This window comes from Rhipicephalus sanguineus, chromosome 1, assembly GCF_013339695.2.
Source record: "Rhipicephalus sanguineus isolate Rsan-2018 chromosome 1, BIME_Rsan_1.4, whole genome shotgun sequence".
NCBI lineage: Eukaryota > Metazoa > Arthropoda > Arachnida > Ixodida > Ixodidae > Rhipicephalus > Rhipicephalus sanguineus.
The window spans coordinates 107,646,538-107,668,973 of record NC_051176.1 but is presented as its reverse complement, the minus strand read 5'-3'; the positions used below and the strand labels follow the sequence as shown (position 1 = coordinate 107,668,973).

Below are 22,436 nucleotides of genomic sequence, written 5' to 3'. Positions count from 1 at the left end.
CGGCGCCCACCAAACGCCCGAAGCTCTCTTCGCGGATCCGTGGAACATCAGGATCGGGTGATGCCACAGCGGCCGCAGCGCACGTGTGCCGCCATTGTCGGCAGCACTTCCGCTGCGTCAGCCGGCTCATGGCGCACATCGTATATTCGCACAGATACGCGGCTACTTCCAGGGCCATCAGACTGCCTTGCCCCATCTGTTTGAGGAGGTGCAGGTCACAGGCCACCATGTCTGCGCACCTCGGCACGCACCTGGGCGAGCTCGTGTGCAAGAAGTGCGGCGCGGAGTTTGGCAGCGTCGGCGCGGCCGTGGTGCACGACATGCGCCACTCGTGCTCGGACAGCCTGATGTGCGGCCTCTGCAGCGAGACGTTCTCCGGCAGGGCCGAGCTGGCTGAACACAGGCAGTCGGCTCACACAGTGGTGCTTCGGCCGATTCCGCCGCCTGAGCTAACCTCCGGGTAGCCAGAAAGGGCGTGTTCTGGACACCGCGAATCAGTTGACCGACCGGACTCAGAGCTAGGAACCATAATTAGGTGCCGCATTTGATTACAACGATCCGCTTTGGGAGTAAAAGAAGGGAGGCGAGAATCCGTGGCCGATCAGACAACGTGGCGCCGCACGTTTGCAAGTCAGTCACCGAACTCAAGCCGAAGGACCCAAGCCTGAAAATGGCATAACGATGATGTTGGGTTGCTTCATGCGCTGAAAACGTGAAGAACGGCTGATGAGAACATTTCTATTCTGAAGCACACTTCGTGAAAACTTGAAACGCGTGAATTTTCGCCAAGAGGCTCGACGCAGGTACACGCGGCTGCTTCGAGAAGATAGATTCGGGGTGCGCGCACGAGGGTAGATCGAGTTATTCGATAGAGCAAGATGAGTTGGGCATTTTAGATTAGCACTTAACAGCAACATGCGAGCACGTGCACGGAAGTGTATATGTACACTGTTCTCGCCACCGTTTAACTTGAACCGGAGCTGTCGAAGAATGTAAAGGGAGCGCGCTGCAAAAAGGAGACAGCCGTTTTCGTGCAGCGGCCATCTTATAGGAATTAAGGACAATAGAGGTGTATCTTCAAAGCTGCGGAGAGCTTAAAATATGTGCTGATATATATGTGAATGGTCAATTTGTGCCGGCGCTGATGTCATCTTTCCATCACGGGAAATTCATAAGACATATATTTTCGGGGTCATCGGCAGGCTTCAGCGACTCAGCGTAAGGTGCAAACCACTGTGCATTGTGCGCTCCATTGGATAGAGTGTGGTTTTATAAGCGTTTATAGACTATTTTACGTAAGACATGTGGGCGCTGCCACCTCGCGCTGTTAAACGAATCTTTTCTTCTTTTTGTACCTCGTGACGTGAACTGATAAGGTCAGGAAACGCCGAATGCACCAACCCAACCATTTTCAAGTGTATACGCCCACCGTAGTGCTGTTCGTTTAATCGTTCAAGATAAAATACGGCGTGGTTAACAGCCCAGTTTGGCGGCACCGAAACCCATCCGTAAAATAGTCTATAGTGTCTGCCCTATCAAAATGATCAAGCCAGCGCAGAGATAAGAGATACACTCGATGATATAGCTGTATGGTTTAGCTAGATTGAAACGATATTAGAGCATGTACGGAATTGCGATTGAGGCCATGGCCCGTAATCTGTAACGTTCTAATCACGAAGCGTCGCCCAAACTGCCCGATCACGGCATTGTCGGCGGCGCTCGAGGGTGTCATTCTGGGTTCTGTCAAATTCCGCCTTATCATCGAATTCGCCATGTCATCAGTTCTGACTGTCCCCAAAAAATTCGGCAGATCCTGCGTATCATGGGAGTCGATGTTATACGAAGCATACGGTGGGAAGTTGACTGCGGCGTAATATCACTTATCGTATTCAAACTCCTCGGCGTATGTGGCCCCTTGTGACTTACGTATAGTTATGGCGTTTCCTTGCGCGAGGGGAAACTGTCCTCTTACAAAAGATGTTTTGTCTGGCCTACATCGGGGTTGCGGTGGTTCGCAATCCCACGGACACGCATTTCAATTGCATTGAGGGGTATGCTATAGTGATCTGTTTCGTCCTGGCTGAAACGACAATGCCTACCGTGGACGTCGGAAATTCAAACCACAGTCGCACGAAGTTGCCGTGCTCGTCACGCTCAATGTACCGCAAGGTGCCCATGCTTCCATTAACGAGGCCGTCGCTTACGTCGATGTTGGCGGTGATAATTTTGGGCTTGCCGACGCTCAGGCAAATTGAGGCAGGCAGGCCACCCATGTCGCTTGCGTTCATCTTGGCCACTTTGGCCAGGACATTCCTGTGTACCCGCTCATTCTTGTAGCGAGTTATATGTTGTCGCATGCGGTATGATATAAAACGTCGACCGTAGCGTCGAGGCAATGTGCGTTATACTGGTCGACGTCCGCATTGCTTTAGTATAGCCGTATGCCGTCAGGGCACTTAGCGGTGGCTTCTTCGCGTGTCACAAAGCGACTTTCAATCAATCTGATATCATCCTAAGTCAGCATGAGGCAACCGCCCATCCCCGTAAGAAATGTAGAGAACACTGCGTCGTTCTGGTGGACGAGTGCATGGTAGTCGAGCGTCGTCCAGGGGTGTTCTGCCGTCAGCTTCCTCACTTCGTTGCGTTTGAATGTGTACGTTCGCTGTTAATGCGTTGAGACTGTGAATCGCCTGTGGCGCATACCCGCATAACATGAACTGTGGTATACGGGTATGTGCCACACGTGACTGAGGGAAAGGGTTCCATGACGTATGCGACAGACATTTTGCGTTATTCACGTCATGACCAGTGAATCGTGTTCGTCATGCACTGATCTCCTGCTATGCCAATTTTGGTGTACTACAAGTAATGGAGACGACCAGGAGAGCGCCCAGACGTAGGCGACTAGATAGATAGATACGTAGATAGAAAGTGCCTGACGTTCGCTAAGAAATGCTTCGCATTTAAAACTATGACGACATTTGTGATTAGCTCAAAACGTCAACATGACGGAATTTGACAATATCCTTAAAGCAGTCCGAGCAAGGAGGTACAAATGAGGAGAAAGCATTGCATGTCACGATTGAAACCAAACACATCGGTCCAACACGTGGACTTTACGCGAGAGCGCGCGGTAGGTTTCAGCAAGGTTCAGGGGCGCAGGCAGAAATTTTTTTCGGGGGGGGGGGGGGTGCACCTCCTTGATCTGTAGTGGGAGCCGGGCGGGCAGATGTGGTCGAGTGTAATTTTCTGCTCTGTATGCTATGGATGGATGGATGGATGAATAAACTTTATTTTGGTCCCTCGGAACGCGCCCGGCAAAAAAAAAAATTTCGGGGGGAGGGGGCACGGGCCCGGTGTGCCCCATTCCCCCCCCCCCCCCTGGTTACGCCACTGGTAAGGTTGAGCGTTGGGCTAGTTGGCGCAGCATAATGCGATGTTTCACAGCTCAAGGAACGAGCACGACATTTGTGAAAGTGCGACTTCGTACGTGGTTCGTAAAGTACGCTTTCAACGCTGTGGAAAGCTTGTAAAGACATTTTTCTACAAACGCTATTATTACTAAAGATAGTTTAAAATTTCATTGCACATTATCTACGACTCTCCCCCTACCGTTCCCGTGCAAATGAGAATCGATGCTACGTCTGGTTCTCCCAAAACCTCGCATAAGCAAAATGCATAGCTCGTATTACGCCGCTAAAGCGAAAAAAAAACACGATCATTTAGTAACTCTTTTCGAAGTTCCTAATTCATATTTGAAGAAAGCGCAAAAAAAAACCAGAAAAACGAAGGCGACAGGACGGCACGCTAATAGCAACATTAATTTAATCGAAAGCGCAGAAAGATATGCGCGCAGTACAAAAATAACAAGGTTAAAGGCTCAAGCAACCGCAGAAGGGGTATGCGTATGACAAAAAAAAAAAAAAAGAAGAAGAACGCCAAGCACGTTTAGGCCATCAGATTGAGTGATCAAGGTATTCAACCTCGCGGCTATAGCGCCACCGAAGGAAAGCTCATGCACGAAAACACCCGCTTTGACGATATGGGCGGCTGCAACAATTTCTCGAGTCCTCTGATCTCGGTTTGAAAACAAACTCCACGTTTCCTTAAAGGGAAGTTGAAGCACTTTTAAAAAAACTATGCCTTTGGAGCGTATAAAAACAGTTTGATCCCTGCTGAATTCGAAAATAGATGCGAGAGTTCTCAAAAGTGCACGCAAATAGCACTTTTTGGCAAAAAACATGATGTGGCCGCAGGGCTTCTTGAGATGCTGAGCAAACGCGTACACATCGTCCTCGGTGTGCCACGTTATCTGCAACAGCATGCAGCACTGCTGAAGCGTGGCCTCGCCGGTTAGCTCTGCAGGAAGCGCACGTCGAAACTTAGTCACGGAGGTCACGGTTGAAGATACCAGAGACGCTTCTGAACGTTGCGCTCGGTGGTGGTGGTGGTATCTTTATTGCTTCCAGAACAAAAAAAAAAAATAATAATGAGGGGACCAGTACGAAGACTGGTTGCGCTATTTCAGAGGAGGTCGGCTGGTGTACTACAAGTAATGGAGACGACCAGGAGAGCGCCCAGACGTAGGCGACTAGATAGATAGATACGTAGATAGAAAGTGCCTGACGTTCGCTAAGAAATGCTTCGCTAAGAAATGCTTCGCATCCCTTGGGATACCGCAGCCTCCACCGCGCGCTGGATGAGCCGGCGTTGGTCTTCTGGCTCGGAGGTACGCAAGAGGGACTCCCACGACTCTGGAGTGTTTGTGTTGTCTCTGTTGTAGTGCGTGCACGTGCACACCATATGTATGAGTGTCGCCGGATATGAGCAATGTATGCACCTTGGCGCTATCCGTTCCGGAAAAATTCTGCTGTATAAGAGGGGGTGTGGAAAGCTGCCTGCCTGTAGTTTGCGCCATTGGACGGCCTCACGTCTTGTTAGATCGTGGTGTGCAGGGGGGTATACGCATCTTCCGAGCCGGTAATACTGGAGGATGTCCGTATAATTGGTGAGTTGTGAGTCGCGCGGCATAGTTGTATCAGGGGAAGCGGCGCGGTGAACCCTACACTCGGCTCGGCAGCTAAGATCTCGGGCGTGTGTGTGCACCTGGGCGTTTCCACTCAACGACTCGTGGGCTGCAGCCCAAAGGAGTAAACGGGATGTAGAAGAGGGGGGAGCAGAAATTATAATGTGTAATGCCTGGCGACAGATGCGGCCGGCATCGCAGTTGCGGATGGCTTGTTGAGAGTCACTGATGACAACTTTGGTAGTAGGGTCAGCTAGCGCAAGCGCGATGGCAACCTCTTCTGCTGCGGTGACCGTTTCTGTTTTGCGAATGCTGGATGCTGTGTGCCAGCTACCGTATGGGGCGAGGGCCACCGCCACCATCGCTGGCTTCGAGGGGTGGTAAGAGGCGTCCGTATACGTGGCGTCCGGACGTCCGCTGAAGCGCTTCTCGAACTGACGTGCCCGGTCGGCCCGTCTCTCAGCGTGGTGTTCCGGATGCATCCGCTTGGTAATGGGAGGGATGCAGAGACTTCGACGATATTCTGGTGTGAGGTCTGCATAGTTGGGGGCCGCCCTCGTTGGTGAGATCCCAATTTGCTGCAGTATCGCTCGGCCGGCGTGTGTGAGTGACAGCCGCTCATATTGGGCGGTGAGGGTAGCTTCAATCAGCTCGCTCACTGTGTTGGTGATGCCGAGAGCCATAAGCTTGTGAGTGGCTGTGGACATGGGAAGACTCAGGGCCGTTTTCGTTGCGCTCGGCTGTTTGTCGTTGTTCCTGATATCGTAATCCAGCTGCAGAACTTTAAGCTTCGCTATACTTACTTTCGCCTTCGTCACATAAACAGCGCTCTCGCAGTTCGGATCAGTGAGCGGCGGGAACCTTCCGTCGGAGTGCCGCACGGCTCCGCCAAAGGAAACGAAGATGACGTAGGTTTCCACGCCCACGCTTTCGGTGAGTTCGCGTGGGCGGAGCAAGGCAAACTTTTCTTTCGCGTATTCTAAAGCTCCTGCTGCCGCAAGCGCGGAAAAAATTACGACATCGTCGAATAGTGATGTCGGTCCTTGCTAACCACAAAGTTTTATCGAATTCTAAAACCTCTTCAGCTTCCCTTTAAACAAAGGTTGGCACCCACAGGCCTGAAAATGAGCAGATAGGTGCGATAGCTTGTCAGCAGTCCTCGGAGACCTTTCGTGCTCACGCAGGCGTATGTTAAGACATCTCCCAGTTTGATCGACGTACGAGCGTTTGCAAGTTGTCGGTATCTTATACACCACCGCGACACGGCAGGACACATACATATTGACATGTTTTACACGGCAACGTCTGTAATCTGAGCGTGACCTATCAGCCTTCATTTCCACAGCCGGGCACACACGCCAGAGCTTGATAGGCGCACTTAAAATCACGTCAACGTCGAAGTGCTTCGCAACCTTTTTTAAACGGTGCGAGGTCTCATGCATGTAACGTACAACGCGCTTGGAGCTTTTCGTTTTTTGTCATATGCATACTCATTCTGCGGTTGCTTGATTGTTATTTTGTTAGTGCTGTGTCTGTAAGTGAAGTTCATAATTGTCCAACACACATCAAACTGGCGTTGCACCATAATCCATATTAATGTCTCTGTTATGACCAAATATAAAATTCTTTCCACTGCTGCCTCTTTCAGGGCAGCGGGGTAGTGTCATGTAAGCGTTTGACGTCACGTTTAAAAACAGTTAAAAAAACGGCAGTTTTAGCAACTTTCATTTTGCTGCACCTAACTTGTAGCGCATAGATTTAAAAAATTCCCCCACGTATCCCTCTGAGATGATGCACCCTCCTTGCATTTCTCTTCGCAACCTTGGCCAATAACATACATAGCTCAGCATGGACACCGAGAGAACACGCGCCTAATATTCTTGAGCACTTCTCGTCTCTCTGCATTGCGAAGCATAATATTTCAATTATAGCAGCAAACTTATATACAGGACGCGGCTTCTCGTCGCAGTCCCAATTGTTGAAAGTGGTGGGCCGGTGGTACATTTCAAGCCAGCTTTCTGGGTCTCAAAACGATGATCCACGGAAAGTCTGCGGCTCCCTGGGCTGCTGCATCACGACTGTTGTAGGCGATACAGCGTTCGTCATCGTGGCTCTTGGCTTTGTCGTTGCGGATGTTGTTTTATTCAGTAGGGGTCCATACTGCGGTTACAGTCCTTGTAGGCTAGCTCAGTGCTCTGGGATGGTGCTAGTGTCTTCTTCACGGCGTAGACTTGGTTCACGGCTTGATGTGCATGGACGTCCGATACATGAACGAACAAGCACCTTCGCAAGATGTCACGCAGGTTGTGACGGTGAATTTAGCAGTCCAAAAAGGTAAATATTAAGTTATTTATTTTGTGAACTTGTGCCCAGCAAAAGGAACACTCACTCTACAAAGATAGCGGCGAGCACGCTTGTCGGTCGTTGATAAACTTATCAACAGATAAGACGCGTCGGCATTTTTACGTGTGGCATCGTACGTTCCAGTGTTATTGCTGGTACTCTCATAAGTTTGAGAATTAGCTCAACTACACAAGTCCTGCGCGCAATCTGATAAGAACATTCTAAAACAATCTTGAAGGTCCTTATACATTATGGCGTGGCCTACACCGAGTTTTAATACGTGTAACAGTTTTTGTGCGTCAATCCAGGTCACATGAAACAAACCAAAAAGGAAAAAAAGTTCCGCAGGTATTGCACTCTTGCAACACAATAGGACAAAAGCCTGGCTGCACTCATGTAAGACAAATGAGCCCCGACGAGCAAGTATCCATATGTTTGGCATTAAATCGAACCTTTGAACGCCTCATGCGAGCACTTTCATCTTTAAAAAATGTTCAGACTTTTGTTCGCCGTCAACTCACTTTCGTGCACACGCAGGATACGGACTTCGAGAAACAAAGCAAAAATCGACAGGACACGCAGAAAACGGCGAGCACAGGCTGCATGTCTGTATGCCCTTTCGTTTTTTTGCGCTGTTCCTTGAAGTATGTACAACCAACAAGCCCAACTATCGTCTCTTTTGGAATAGAGGCACAGGTTGTAAATAAGTGTATTGCTGTGTTACCTCAACCGTTGCCTAACATCAGTTGTGGTGATGGTAATTGTCTAACGTCAGATGTGATTGGCATTGCTGGCTATCAGCTTTATAACAATGCCATAACTATTACGTATGTACTCCTGTGACTCGGTAAAGCTGTAGCCTAGCGTTCCTCGTGTCCTCGGGAATACGCTAAATGACGGTACTTACGTTTCCTTTCGATAAAAGTGGCGTATGGGCTGTAACGTGAGTGCCGACATTACGTCGGACCATGAGCTACCCTTTAAACGCCAAAGTAGCCGAAGTGCCTGATAAGCTCACGATACGCACACAACTGCTGAACTTACGCTGACGTCGAGCCACTTCGTAAGACTTGGCTGAAAGTTGGCTGAAATTCCCACAATGTGTGGTATCTGCCGGAATTGTTTCAGAAACAGTCTCAAGCGCTGGCGTGGCTCTGTGGTATAATATTTGACTGCCATGCAGAATACCTTAATTCGACGGTGGCTCGAACCCTGATTTTTATTCTTTGCATCCATCGGCATGGCGACTGTATGGGATCTTTTTTTCGAAGCATCAAGCACTGTCGCGGCTCTGTGGTGGAATACTTGACTGCAGCGCAGAGTATATGGGTTTGATTCCAGCTCAAACCCTGATTTTTCTTTGCATCCATCAGCATTTTTCGGGACGGCGCAGTTTTCACAAGGTCACCGCCAGCATAGACGATAAGGCTTTCGCCTTAACAAGCGCGCGTGGCGATATGGCTTGTTACCTTCGTTTGAGGCGTGATGCTGCACCTTGCGCATTGGTGCGCGCTGTGCAGCCTAACCTTATTATCCAACGTGACACTTTAAAGTACACTGACACAACAATTTTTGCAGCGAAGGACGTTCCGTTTGTGCGTGTGCGAAAACTCATTGCGCACTTGTGTGCCACAGAAATTGGGCAAACCCCACCACTCACCACTGCTTCACTAATAATGAAGAAGAGAATGCACGGGCGGCAAACCCAAGAGTATGTGCCACACAAATTGGGCAAACCCCGTTACTCACCACTGGTCCGCTAAAGACGAAGAAGGAAACACACGGGCGGCAAACGCCAATTAAGATCGTGCACGACAGGGGCGTAGCCAGAAATTTTTTTCGGGGGGGGGGGGGGGTGTTCAACCATACTTTATGTATGTTCGTGCGTGCGTTTGTATGTGCGCGTGTATATATACGCAAGCAAAACTGAAAAATTTCGGGGGAGGTTTGAACCCCCCCCCCTCGCTACGCCCCTGGTGCACGAAACGCCAAGCGCATGCGGCAAGCCAGACAAGACGACGCACGTCGAGAAAAAAAGAGACTTGCTGCTCAAATGGAAAACTTCAAAAGAGCGCGCGCTAAATTCAAAAGGGTCTTTCTGGACAGACATTTCGGATTTATTTGAGGGGTTTGTGATCGGCTGTGGTTCGAAATTTGGTGTCACCTCTTTGTCGAGTGTTAAACAGCTTCGCTGGTCATCTATCTTCACAGAGTGGAATGTCTCGACAATTTATTTATTTATTTATTTAATTATTTATTTATTTATTTATTTATTTATTTATTTATTTATTTATTTATTTATTTACTTATTTATTTATGGAATGAACTGTTACCATGGAATTTTCGGTGTTCAAATCGTCTACCTGATTTAAAGCATATGCGTATCAAACGTACGCAGAATAATATTTGGGAATTTACGAGATGACGATTCGCCTTCGAAGTGGAAACGCTGATCTTACGGAGAATTGAATCTTCCACCCGAGTTGAGTACTTGGTCGGTATGGACGTGACTGCATACATTTATACTTCAGTTATTGTTATGTATCTTGCTTCCGTGTGTTTTCTCCAGCAAACGGAGCTCGCTCCTTTTGCTGGGGTGTTGTCTCTGGTCCCTCCTGCCGTGTACGCTAGTTCTCATTGCTCCCGCTAGAGGCGCAGCTGTGCCCTCCGATGATTCAAGGACGCGTGCGGCGCTCTCGGCGGAGCACGCGCCCGCCCTTGAATCGTGCACTTGAAAAAAAAAAAAAGAATCTCTAGTTTGACAGGAGACCGCTAGAGGGTCGCGCCTTAGATGGCGCTCGTTCTTGGCGCGCTTCTTTTCTCTTTCGCCGGACATCACTCAGTGCACTTCGCAGGTCGTGCACTTCGCTACCGCTACTCATCATGAACACCGGCATCGCGAGCCCTCGCTGCTGCCGCCGCCTCGGTGCTGGTAGTGGCTTGTGCTTGCTGTCGGCGCTGGCGTCTCTCTTCGGCCTCGCGATGCCGAAGCTAAACGGGCTCGTCGACAAGCGGACCCGGAGGCGGCACGGGCCCGCGAGGCCGCAGCGAAGCGGGCGCAAACACAAGCGGAACCAGAGCTGAGAGCCCGCGAAGCAGAAGAAGCCATTTTACTAAAAGGAAAACGTTCCCCCGAGCTTATGTGATCTGTAAATAAGCTCTTGAACAAAATGTATATACTGCATCAATATGTAAATTTGTGTATATAGTGCATTGATATGTGAATTATAAACATTGTGTATATAACGTGTATATACAATCACACCACAACAACTCTCGTGTCACTTCTTTATATGATGATGATTGAGCAGATGCACAGAGCATTCACGGTTTACCGGATTTAACCTCTGGAGCAAGTTCCTTCATCATCACTCACTTCGTGGATATGCTGTGATTTTTTTTACGACCACTTGTCTACGTCACAGGGTGACACGCGGCGTTGACATGTTACGAATCGAACTCGTTCGCAGTGAACCATCTACAAATGGTCTTTAAACTATATGATATGAACTATATGAGGTTTCTAACTACTGTTCACAACAAATGTTCGGTCAAATGCGCCCCTGTGTAGAGAAGAATTGAACGATAGATGTATTTTAAGCTTTGTTTTTCGCTTGAGTAACACGTGGTTTACCTACACTATCGTAATTCTTTCGTATTCAGAAACGTCCACAGCTGTGCTTATTCCTCGGTCGTCCGTTTATTCAACGCGTACGCGCGTGTCCGTGTGTGTTCCTTTCAAGTCAGTGCATGATAACAGGGGCGCCATGTATATTGCCAGCAAAACGACGTGTTTTAAAAAAAAGAGTTCGTGCAGCATTCGCAGCCGCTTTTATTTTATGAACGACAGAAATCCGCATCAATTCCTCAGTCACCCCAACTAATATGATCACACAGATGATGCAAGAGCCAAGTCTGAGTGAAAGTTACGCTGAAGACAGATTACAAGGGGGGAAAAAAAAGCACGTTTGAAAGACGTGTTATCCCGTTCCCCCTTTTTTTTTTCGCTTTCTTCGGTACTGTGTTTTTTTTTTTCGTTTCGTTTTCAATTGTGCAGGGCAACTTTGGACTCAGGCCAGCTAGCCAATTATTAGCTATAAATAAGGTTTCCATATCTTTTATTATATAACAGCATTTTTAAAGCATAATCTGTAAACGATGTCGAGATGCGTACGTGGTCTGATCAAAGCCGATCTGGTTGAGTCATGTCTGTTCAGGAGGTTGTAAAACACACGATGCCAAAGCCTAATATGCTCAACTTGTTGGCTAGTTGGTAAAGCATGGTGAAACGGGAAACAGCGCAGTAAAAGACGACGACAAAGAAGGAACACAAACCACGCCACACAAAGCGCTTCGTGTGGTGTGATGATGATGATGTGCCTCTACAAATGGCTCATACCCACACTGGGGGATTGGCCAAGAATTGTAGATATGAAGATTTAAAGTTATAACTACTGAGTTAACACAAAAGACAAGCAAACATAAAAAAGAACGTGTGCAATAATTATTTCTACATTCAGCCCAGACTTCTCATCCTAACTAGAAATTAGAATAATTAAATTAATGTGGTACCGAACGTCTTCTTTTTTATTCATTTTTTAATTGATTTTTTACTGGTTTGTGTTCCTTCTTTGTCGTCTTCTTTTACTGCGCTGTTTTCCGTTTCACGATGCGAAAGCGTTGTGCCTCGTTCCTTGAACATGAGTGAGCATGATATGCCCAATGAGTGGTGCGAATAAAAACTTTCGATCGATCGAAATAGAGTTGGGGAAATATCGGCCGCGCAATTATCAGTCGGGGCAATCGTTCTCGCAACATTTTCAACGCTTTGCCGATAGTACACGATGAATAATATAACCATACGGCTTTGCCATTTTCGTACGGTAACCAGCAATCAGCGCCGTTGTCTTTTGTCACACCCAGCGTGCAAACCAATAGATATACATTTTTACAGTTCGCGAGGTGGCTTTGAACATGCGTGCTATTTTTATCACGGGTTACTTAAGTAATTTGGAATGTACGCAGATCGAAAGAATGTGACAGCGGCCATGCGGCAGCCCGGGTACGACAGGATGGTTGTAGGCAAAATTTAATATCTTTTAGAATGCAGATAACAGCGGCAGGCATATTCTAGGCTGCAGTAAACGACACCAAGTGAATGACAAAAAATGTTAAAAAAAAAAGGAGTTTAGCTCTGCGCGAGAAAGTCGCGTTCGGTTTTTACTACATGCATGTAGTCAATTGTTCCATGCCAAGAAACAGGTTTGTATTCGATCGAAGAAGGTAAAATAATTTATTTTTTATTTCAAAAAGAAAGAAAGGGTGAAATATATTTACGAAGATGATGTAGCCGACAGCTGAAGAACAAAACATTGAAAGAGGTTTTTTGTGCTGATGCAATAATCCAGCCCACAAGCGCGTTTAGCTGAACAGACACGCGTGCAGCTGCTGCAGCTGCTTATACATGTGCGAGCGAGCAGGGATACACTTCAGGAGCGCGATGTCGCCGCAAAATAAATGCGTTATATTCTCTTTTTGGCAAGCTTCAATCGACCGTATTAGCGCGCTTTCGCTCGGACATTCTTTATCATTAGTGTAACGGGAAAAGCTTTGGTGTCAGGCGCGCAGAAAAATGCCCCGAATTCATTCGTCGCGTCTCGCTTCCGCCACTCGCAGTGAGGCTTGTCAAGATTTACTTTTCACGCTCCACTTTCTGCAGCCACGCCGTTAGCGCGTGCGTGAGAAAGGTACATCTGTGCTTGCTTTTTGAGCTAGTTGGTCTGGCATGCTGCCTATTTACAGAGAGAAAAACAACATGAACGACTGAGAGATACAAACGAGGCCCTCGTCCGTGCCTTCTACCACACTGAAGGAAGGACCCGTGCACGAGTCCTCTACACACCGCCTCAGCGGCGTAAGAATTCGAGGGAAAACGTTGAGAAGTATATGAACCTTCGGCAAAACTTTCGCTCACTCAGCTCAGCTCTGAATACCTCGATTTGTGTGTATCACACGTTGTTCGACCCCACTTACATGCGGCGACAGCTGTTGAAAACGGTGACACCGTGACAGCGCCAAGTATCCCATTCGCGTAAGCTTTGATTAGCTACACTTCTGACGGGGCCCAGCCCGTCCCGCGTCCTAATCGACCGGGCCGTCGAAGTTTGTTTACTCGCGCCGGGAAAGTCGCTACATGGGCCGCCGCAAAAGGCGCGCCGCCGCCTCCGCTAGCCGACGCTGAAGAGCCGACGCGACGCTCGACTCCGCACCGTTGCCCTCTGGCGGCCGCCCCACCAGTTCCGCAGCGAAGCGCGGTTACCCGAGCCTCGCTTCTTCGCCGCGGCTCGCTCGGCGCGCTTGCAGTCCTCGTTTGATACCGCTCGCATTCTCCTTGACGCCGAGTTGCAGGTCGGCAGTCGGTCGCCGGCTGCGAGTACACGGCCCACCGAGGCGACAGGACCTTCGCAACTTCGCTCTCACGGCCAATCAAAGGTAGGTGAATCGGAGCTGTTTTTGCTGCTCAGCGGTTCTCGCCGAAGTCAAGTTCTAGGGCGCGCACAAATGCGCGGGATGGTGTACGCGTGTTGTATCGACTCTTTGGGGCACTTTCGCCCTTGGCGCGCTTTTCCTCCGTCTCCTTTTCGGCTCGATGGAGCAGCCGAGAGCGGGCACGCCCCCTTCCTTGTACCGGTCTCTGCTAAGCTGGCGTGCGTGTCGCCCGGAGAGAGTGTTTACGCGATTACGCGCGCGTAAACGATCTACGATGACAAATATTTTTTTTTTTTCGTATAAGGAAAGAAAGCGGGGGAGGAAGAGGGGAAGGGAAGGGCACGCGTTGTGCCATCGGGAAAAGAACGTTTAGCCTGCTTAGCTCTCCGCAGTTCGCGTTATTCCAGGTCGGCTGAATGCCGCAGAGGTCAGCCGAGAAGTTAGGTTGCGCCGGTTAATGACTTCTATAAAGATGGAAAATACGGTATACTCAGGCTCTAAGTTGACCAAAGAAAACTAGTAACAGCGTGAACAACGGGACAAGACAGAGACGGACGACTCAGTCTTGTCCCGTTGTTCGCGCTGTTACTCTCCGTGGACATGTATACTACCAACTTGTCTATGTAAGCACTCTAGTCTGAATTGACACCGAGCCTACAAACTCGTTGCGTTGGTGACTGATCGCGATGTTTCCGTACACGGTATATAATTCAAGGAAGACCGCTCTGTTTATCTATACATTTTTTTTTTTGAGTAATAATTTTCGCAATGTTCTGGCATGCTTTAGAAAGCTCTTTCGTGTGTGTGTGTGGGGGGGGGGGGTCTCAATAACTGCAACTATGTCAGCTGCGATGAGTGAAACATAAGTCACTCGAGAATCTGTCACTGTAGTGAAGACCAGCAGAACGTATTTTACGATCAGTGGTTTCGACTTCAACAGAGCTTTCCAATACGTGTCTTTCAGCACGGTTTTATATCAGAGTACATATTTTGTGTCGCTGCGTTGTTCTATCAACGAATGTAATCTATTTCCCGGAAAAAAACGTTACTGGGAAGAGCAGGACGTACGACATACTAATAATTTACGTGAATCGAAACACCCTTGCTTTTAAAAGTATGAATAACCCACGACAACTTCAGTTCTTTTTTTTTTCTTTTGGTTTTGAAACTAGTAATAACGTATAAACTCCGAGAGAAAGAATGGTTCTGGTAATGTTCGAAAGTAAATTATTCATTCATTTGAAACGTAAGGTATAATTGCCGCTAGCAAGGTTAATTACTGCTCGCCATGACCATAAGCAATTTACATTTCTCGTTGTGTGTGGTGGTGGCATGACCCGATACGCGCAGCGCCGCTGAATCATCGCAGAATAAATTGCTGCTCTGAAGCCGTGACTTGGGAAGTTGGCTATATTTTGCACGCACTATGCAGGGAGGAGAAAAAAATATGTATGGAAGTTATCTACGTTGCGCCTGACAAAATATGCAAATGGTGTACACACGACGGCGGACGCGTAACTGCTCTTGCTGCTGCCTCAGTATTCTATTGCACGAGGGGGAATTGGCCACACTAGTTAATACCGTGCATAAACAAAGGACTAAAGGGAACGATACCTAACAGTAAAATGTGGAACCCTGTGCAAATGAATCGCAGTGAATTTCGATAGGATTTATTCAGGAATAATAAAAAAAAATAGTACCCTGTTTTTTCGCATAGGCGTTCCTTCTGCGACTTCGTACTTGAGCGACGTATCAACGATGTCAGTCAAATAAATTGACCTTCTGTTCAGACGAGCTCCCTTGTGATGCTCGAAGGTCAAAAAAAAAAAAAAAAAAAAGTCATCTCGACGTGTCTTCAAACGCTGACACCTCGTGTCAGGAACCGTTACAATATATGTTGACATTCGCGTACATATGTTCTTATGTTTTTCTTTTTTTTCTTTTTCACCCAACTACTCCTTTTTGAGAATAGCAGAGTGAGGTGGCGTCGAAAATCGGGAATGCTTAGGTTTGAGACGCTGCAGTAACAACATACTGCCCTCTGTCGTTTTGCATTGTTTTGAATAATTTAATCACCGCGATAGCTGTGCTCAGGTTAATGTCCGCTGGTGCCCGCGGCTAGAATTCCCGAGTGCTTTGCCAGAATTTATGAAGCAGAAGAAAAGTCGCTGTGCCCCGCGAAGATTCTAACCTGGGACCCATGGATGCAAGACATACTGTGTGCTTATAGTGAATTAGCTAACGCAGCTGCTTGGCATTATGGCTGAAACTGTTGAAACTGCAACTTATATGTTTGCTTATTGTCGTGCAACTTGAAGCAAGAAAAAAATAGCTGGGGAGGGAGGCTATAAGCGGCGGGACTATAGTATGGGGTTCAGAACGGAAGTATGCCGCGCTAAAGAACATCATACCCAATGTATACGTAACAAGCTGGCTGCATAATCACCTGCGCTGAACCCAAAATAAGTTAAAAAAAATATAAGTACCAACGTAAGGTGCAAACGCCAACTGCGCTAGCGTTGCGCCCATCGTTCGTATAGGAGGAAGAAGAAACAGATGGTAAGACAGATAGTTCGCTGCCGCGAATACTTAATGGCGCTTTTCGCCCTGCGTCAGCCGTACAGACCACATTTATTCACTCTCACACCCGCGCTTAGCGCTAGCATGTATAATTTTTGCACTTATCACCTGTCGGCGCGTCCAGCACAAGGGCTGGGGGTTTTGTTACGTCAGAGCTGATGACTGGCTGCAAGCACGCGATAAGGATAGGCTAGGGCGCTGTCGTGGCTGTTCGTTCCACCTGACCCGCAGCTTCTGGTCAAAGATGGCTGCCCTCTATACAAGTGATGAAAACTGTGGTCTATGAACCCACGTTCCGAAAGTTGCTTTTCATTCGCTCTTACAGCAGTGCACTTTCACTCGTTTTTTGGGCGCGAGTGCGCAGCAGCAATTGAGCACGATCTTCGCGGTCGGTGAACGTGAGCGACGTACAGCGGTGAGCACTCGGGTGAACACGCGAGCGCGTGGCCGACGGCTCTGTCTGCGCCGCGTAACGGTCATCGGTGGAAACATTGCGCATGCGCATCATGCCTTCTTCGAAATACTCTTTCCACCGCGCGCACGCAAGCGTATCCCCGACAAGCATATCTATGACGCAGGGCGCGTGGTGGAAAGAGTGTATCGCAAAGCACATGCTGCGCATGTGCAATGTTTCCAACGATGGCTGTTACGCGGCGCTGATAGTGCCGTCGGCCACGCGCTCGCGTGTTCACCCTAACAGTGCTCACCGCTGTACGTACGCAGTTGATCGAGTCATAAAGAGCCATTCTGATCTGCCAACTCTAAACGTGAGAGCATATGCGACCTGCGAAAAATTATAAGGCAGGCCCGTAGCCAGGAATTTTTTTCTGGATGGGGGGGGGGGGCACTTGCTGAAGGCCATGACTATGTGAGAAAAAACACCTATTTTCATTATTTGTTTTCGGTATAACGCCCCCCTCCGTCAAAATTTCGGAATTTTGGGGGGCGGGGGCCCGGACCCCTAGCTCCCCCCCCCTGCCCCCCTGACTACGGGCCTGATATAAGGAAGCCGTGTTTGCGAAACAAGCTTCTTTCGCTCGCCGGATTCGCTCCGGATATGCGTGTTAGTAGGTACCCGGAACCTAACCCTCAGTGGCTTCCTCCTCGCGTGTCTCTTCGGTCTCGCGACCAGGGGAAGCGGTGGGACGGAGTTCATGTGCTGCGAGGGGAGGGGAGGCATGTCCCCCAACGCTTCCGCCAGATGCTTTCGACGACGGGAAAGGAGAAGCAAGAGGCCATGAACTCACGAGGGAGCCCTTTACATAAGGGGGTTAACTTGTGCTTTCTATAATCCGGGATATAATTCTCGCATAAACGTCAGCTCAAATAAAACAATAGGGGAGGTGTTTTGTAATGGTTATTTTCTTCATTCTTCGCTCTGCATGCATGTCCCGCGTCACGCCGGCGTTATCGCTGTGATTGGCCACTCGTTGCCAGCGACGATAAGAAAACCCTGTATATTTTGCAACAGCAACCAGATTGCCTTATCGCGCGCAACTATACGAAAAAGAATCATTCACCCTGGCGGCCCAAGCAGCCCTTGATGTCTAAGTTAGGTGCATTGCGGTGCCTTAATGCGCGTGCCATTTTCCAGCTTGCAAACCACGGAAGACGCACTTACACTTTTGATAGGTCGAGTATAGTAAGACACCGCAATGCACCGAACAGTTACCTGAAGGGAGCGGCATCATAAGAGATGAGACGCAGTCTTGACAAGCATTGCGTGTTACGTGCACGCGTAATATTGTTAGGTGTATATATATACTTCTCGTGCTAGATACCGAGACTTCAGAATGCATTATAGAAACGTCGCTAATGGTACAGGTCATTGGAAAGCAAGCCCGAAAAGGCACTGTATCAGCAAGTTTATATTCCTTTTCCGTCACATATGTGCGCGTGCATGTGTCCGCCGCTGAAGGAATTTTCGCTGCGAAAAAAAAAAAAATTACTTGAAGATAATCGAACATGTAATCTTAAGTCGAATACCTCATTCTCAAGGCTCCACTGCGCTCCCCGAGGCAAGCAAGCGTGATAGTTATTCAAGGGTAATCGCATCGCCTAAAGGCCGTTTCACATGACGCAAAACAGAGCGATTTTGAGCCTGCGAATTCGCTCGCAGCGAAAAAAACGGCCGATCGCTCTCGCCGCAGCGGTCAGCGGCGAGCGACCAACATGTTGGAAATTTTTCGCTCTGTTCGCAGCGGCGGAGCGATTTTTCAGTCGAGACCCGTCGAAATTGCGCCAACGAGTTTGTTTTGGTTATGGCCGTTGTTGCGTATTCTCAAGTGAACTTAGATTGGAAAGTGTTTTTAAATGACAAAACACGCGTGCTCTTCGCGACAGGTGATAAAAAGTTAAAAATATCAAAACGCACAGATTGTTACATTACAATAAAAAATTATGCAGTGTCTGCCACAAACAACGGCAGCAAGCAGCTTTGCGCGCCGCGCCAGTCGCAGAGCGAAAATCGCAGACCATTCGCAGTCCATGTGAAACGAAACCGCCATTAGCGGCGGTTGCGAACAGAGCGAACCGAGCGATTTTTTTCGCTGCAATCGCGGCATGTGAAACAGCCTTAAGTCGTTTTAAAGCGGGCGCAACGGACACGGCAAGCGTATGTCGCCAAAGAACGTTGACATCATGCAGATAAGAGCAGTTGTCACGGAGTAAATGGGGCGTTCCTCTTTTGCTTTTGCCGCTTACTCAGGGTTATCTTGGTGCCACTATCGCGACACGCACCCTTGATGTATGCTGCCCATTCTTGAGCCCTCTTCACGTGAATCTTCGTACCAGATTTTCCAGGATGCTTGCAGCAAATCGAAGTCTCGATCACATTATATGAGGGGAGGGGTAGTGCAAGTTCGTTCAAGTTACCTTACATCACGTTTTAATAATGATGATAATGTGTAGGGTTCTACGTGCAAGAACTGCTGAACTCGTTTGGCTACCCTGCACTGGGGGAAAAAAAGGGGTGGGGGACTGAGAAGTGAGAAGGAGTGGAGACGTTCGCACTTTACATAGGCGCACGCACACAAAGAAGCGTTAAAGGGACACTAAAGATAAACAATGAATCGGTTTAGATTGATAAATTGTGCTCTGAGAACTCTAATGTCGTTAATTTCACCATCATAGGTTTATTTCGCCATCATAGAGGAGAAAATCAAGTTCAAGGTCTCATTTTTAAATTTCGCGGCGAAATCTCCCCACGTGACGTCACGGATTTCAAAGTGTATTTATCGTATTTTGGCGCCATTGGCTGAACAAAATTACCCCAAACTTGGACAATGTACATACTTCATTTTTAGCGATTAGGAACTACGTAGTCCCTAGTAGACGCCGTCAAAACATTTTGCGTCACGGCGAATGGTGCGGAAACTTCAAGGGGGCGTCGCCACCCACATTTTGTTTTTGCGCGTTTTCTCGCTTACTAAGCGCCTTCTCGCAGCAAGCGTGGTGTTTTTGGTATCGTGAAAGAGTGCTTTACTCATATGAGAAAAATCGTTTTGCTCTTTAGTGTCCCTTTAATTCGTCGTCCAGTTCATCACAATGCACCATACAGACTTATTGGCCATTGGGATTATTATACTTTGTAGTGACAGGAGCAGCGCAATTCGACAAGCTCATTTGCTGCGGCCGATGTAGACGTTTTACACGTAGACCGTCTAAATCAATTTTTGTGAGAGTGCTTCCGTGATCGCGAGCCTTAATTGCTTGCCCTCTCTGCTTGCCTGATTGTCGTGCCACCAATTAAGCGAAAGTATTAAGCGCTTTTTCTCAACCTTAATATAGAAACGTTGGCTTTACCAGGACCTGCTGAAAATTCCGTGATCGATGAGTATGCATGGACTAGGCAACCATGGTACCCTCCTAAGACACGTGATGACAGCTCGAAGAGAAAGCCGCTTATCGGGAAAAAGTTTCAGTGCATTAAAAGGAAATAAACTATTTTTTTTTTGTATTCATACACAATAGCTAGATGGCCCAAAAGATGATCTCTATTTACATATCAACGAACGCTTGTTATGGTAAAAAGAGGTGTTTTTTTTTAATCTATCAGAACAGAGATAAAGCTGTAGCGTTACTGGTTACGCTTTCCGCGTTCCATGTCTCGCGGTATTGGAAGCGCACTTCACGGTTGCTATTCGTCACCTGCGACGACATTACAACCTACAGATAAAATACGGATTGAACGCAATACGGATTACAACGCGCAAGAGGTCTCGGGAACTTAAGAATAATACTTACTGCGTGGCGAAAATTTTGACCGCGCAAGAATTCCGAAGGGCCAGTAAAAGCCCGACGTGCGCGGCATGCAACGCCGTGCGTTGTGACCCTTTGTGTATATGTTTGCCCCTCTTTTTTTCTTCTTACAAAGCGACGACACTTACGCAAAATTTGACGTCACGCATTCCGCCGTTTATATTTCAACCTCGAAAGCACGGGCGTCTAAACACGAGGTATTGGGCGAACGAAGAGTGCAGTCACGTCGAGTCGCTGACTCTGCCGCCATATGCGTATTGCGAAACACGAGAAGCGCTGCAAATGTTTGTTTTTGCACGCCGCCTGCATAATGTATACACAAAACAAATACTGGACGCGCCCTTAACGTTGGTGTGACACACGGTCGGGTCTGGCTGCGTGCCAACAGCCTGTGCAGCAGCTTGCACATACACAGTGATCCCGTCGCAGACTGACTGCTCTGCATGGTGCCCTGGAAGAAGAGGGCAACTTCAGAGGGTCGGGGCTTGACAGCATCTTAGAAGTTATTACACCGAGGCACGTTGTGCGTTCTTATATGCTATCCATCTTTTTTTTTTCGTTCCTATGGTGGTATAATGTAAAAATTCTCATGCATTGATAGATTCAGGTGCACGTTAAAGGATCGCAGGTTTTTAAAACCCAGAGTCCCTCCACTGTACGGCGTCCCTTGTAAACTACTGCTTAGTTTCGAGACGTTCCCAAGTCCCATAGTTCAGTTTTCTTTATTTCTTTCTTTTTTTTTTAGCCGCCGTGGTGTTACAGGGGTTACGGTGCTCGGCTACCGACCTGAAAGTCGCGGGTTCGATCACGGCCGCTGCGGTGCACTTTCGATGGAGGCGAAAATGCTCTAGGGGCCCGTGTACTTAGGAGTACGTTAAGGAACCTCAGGTGGTCGAAATTTCCGGAGCCCTCCATTACTGCGTGCCTCATAATCATATCGTGTTTTTGGCACATAAAACCCCAGCAATTATTATTATGCGAGGTTTTTAATTATTATTATTATTATTATTATTATTATTATTATTATTATTATTATTATTATTATTATTATTATTATTATTATTATTATTATTATTAACAGCGGAGCAGTTTAAGCCGGGCGTAACGTGTCTGCTGAATCCGAAAACTATCATCATCATGAACCGGCACGCGCTCTCTTCGTCCTCTTCGTCATGTTCTGCCTCGCTCCTAAAACACGTGAGCCGATTTGTCCTGCGGGGAATGCAGCAACTCTGATGGGCGAGAGAACGAGCACAGAGAGAGAAGGATTCCCAATCGAAATTTGGTACACCGGACTTCCTCGCGCTACTTCATTGTATTCCATATGATTGGCCTATTCCTATTTTTATTGGCACATAAACTAATAATTATTCAGTTTTTCTATATAGCTTAGATGGCCGATTAGTTCCTTTTCCTTCGTCTAAGTTCTAAATTTCCCCACTTATATTAACCGCTGGTTTCAAGGCCAATACTCCGTAGTGGGTAAGAGCCAAGAATTAAGGGTCAAGCAAGCAAGCAAGCAAGAGATAGGACAGACAGAGAGAGAAATAGAGAGATTGATAAGAGAGAGAGGAAAAGATACAAGGCGAGAGAACGAGTACAGAGAGAGAGAGAGAAATAAAAAGATAGAGAGGAAGAGAGAAATAGAGAGAAAAAGAGACATATAGAAAGATAAAGAAATAGAGAGAGAGAGAGAGAAAAGATAGAGGGTGAGAGAGAGAGGAGAAAAAGAGATAAA

General features: G+C 47.8%; 1 protein-coding gene across 1 annotated transcript in view; it reads left to right on the top strand.

The window, feature by feature from the left end:
* The first annotated feature begins 227 nt into the window (after positions 1–227).
* LOC119395286 (microtubule-actin cross-linking factor 1, isoforms 6/7) overlaps positions 228–22,436 on the top strand; it is a 68,113-nt gene continuing 45,904 nt past the window's right edge. The window contains exons 1-2 of the mRNA XM_049411991.1: positions 228–422; positions 13,601–13,861. Of these exons, the coding sequence (XP_049267948.1) occupies positions 228–422; positions 13,601–13,861 (456 nt within the window). The remainder of the gene's footprint in view (positions 423–13,600; positions 13,862–22,436) is intronic.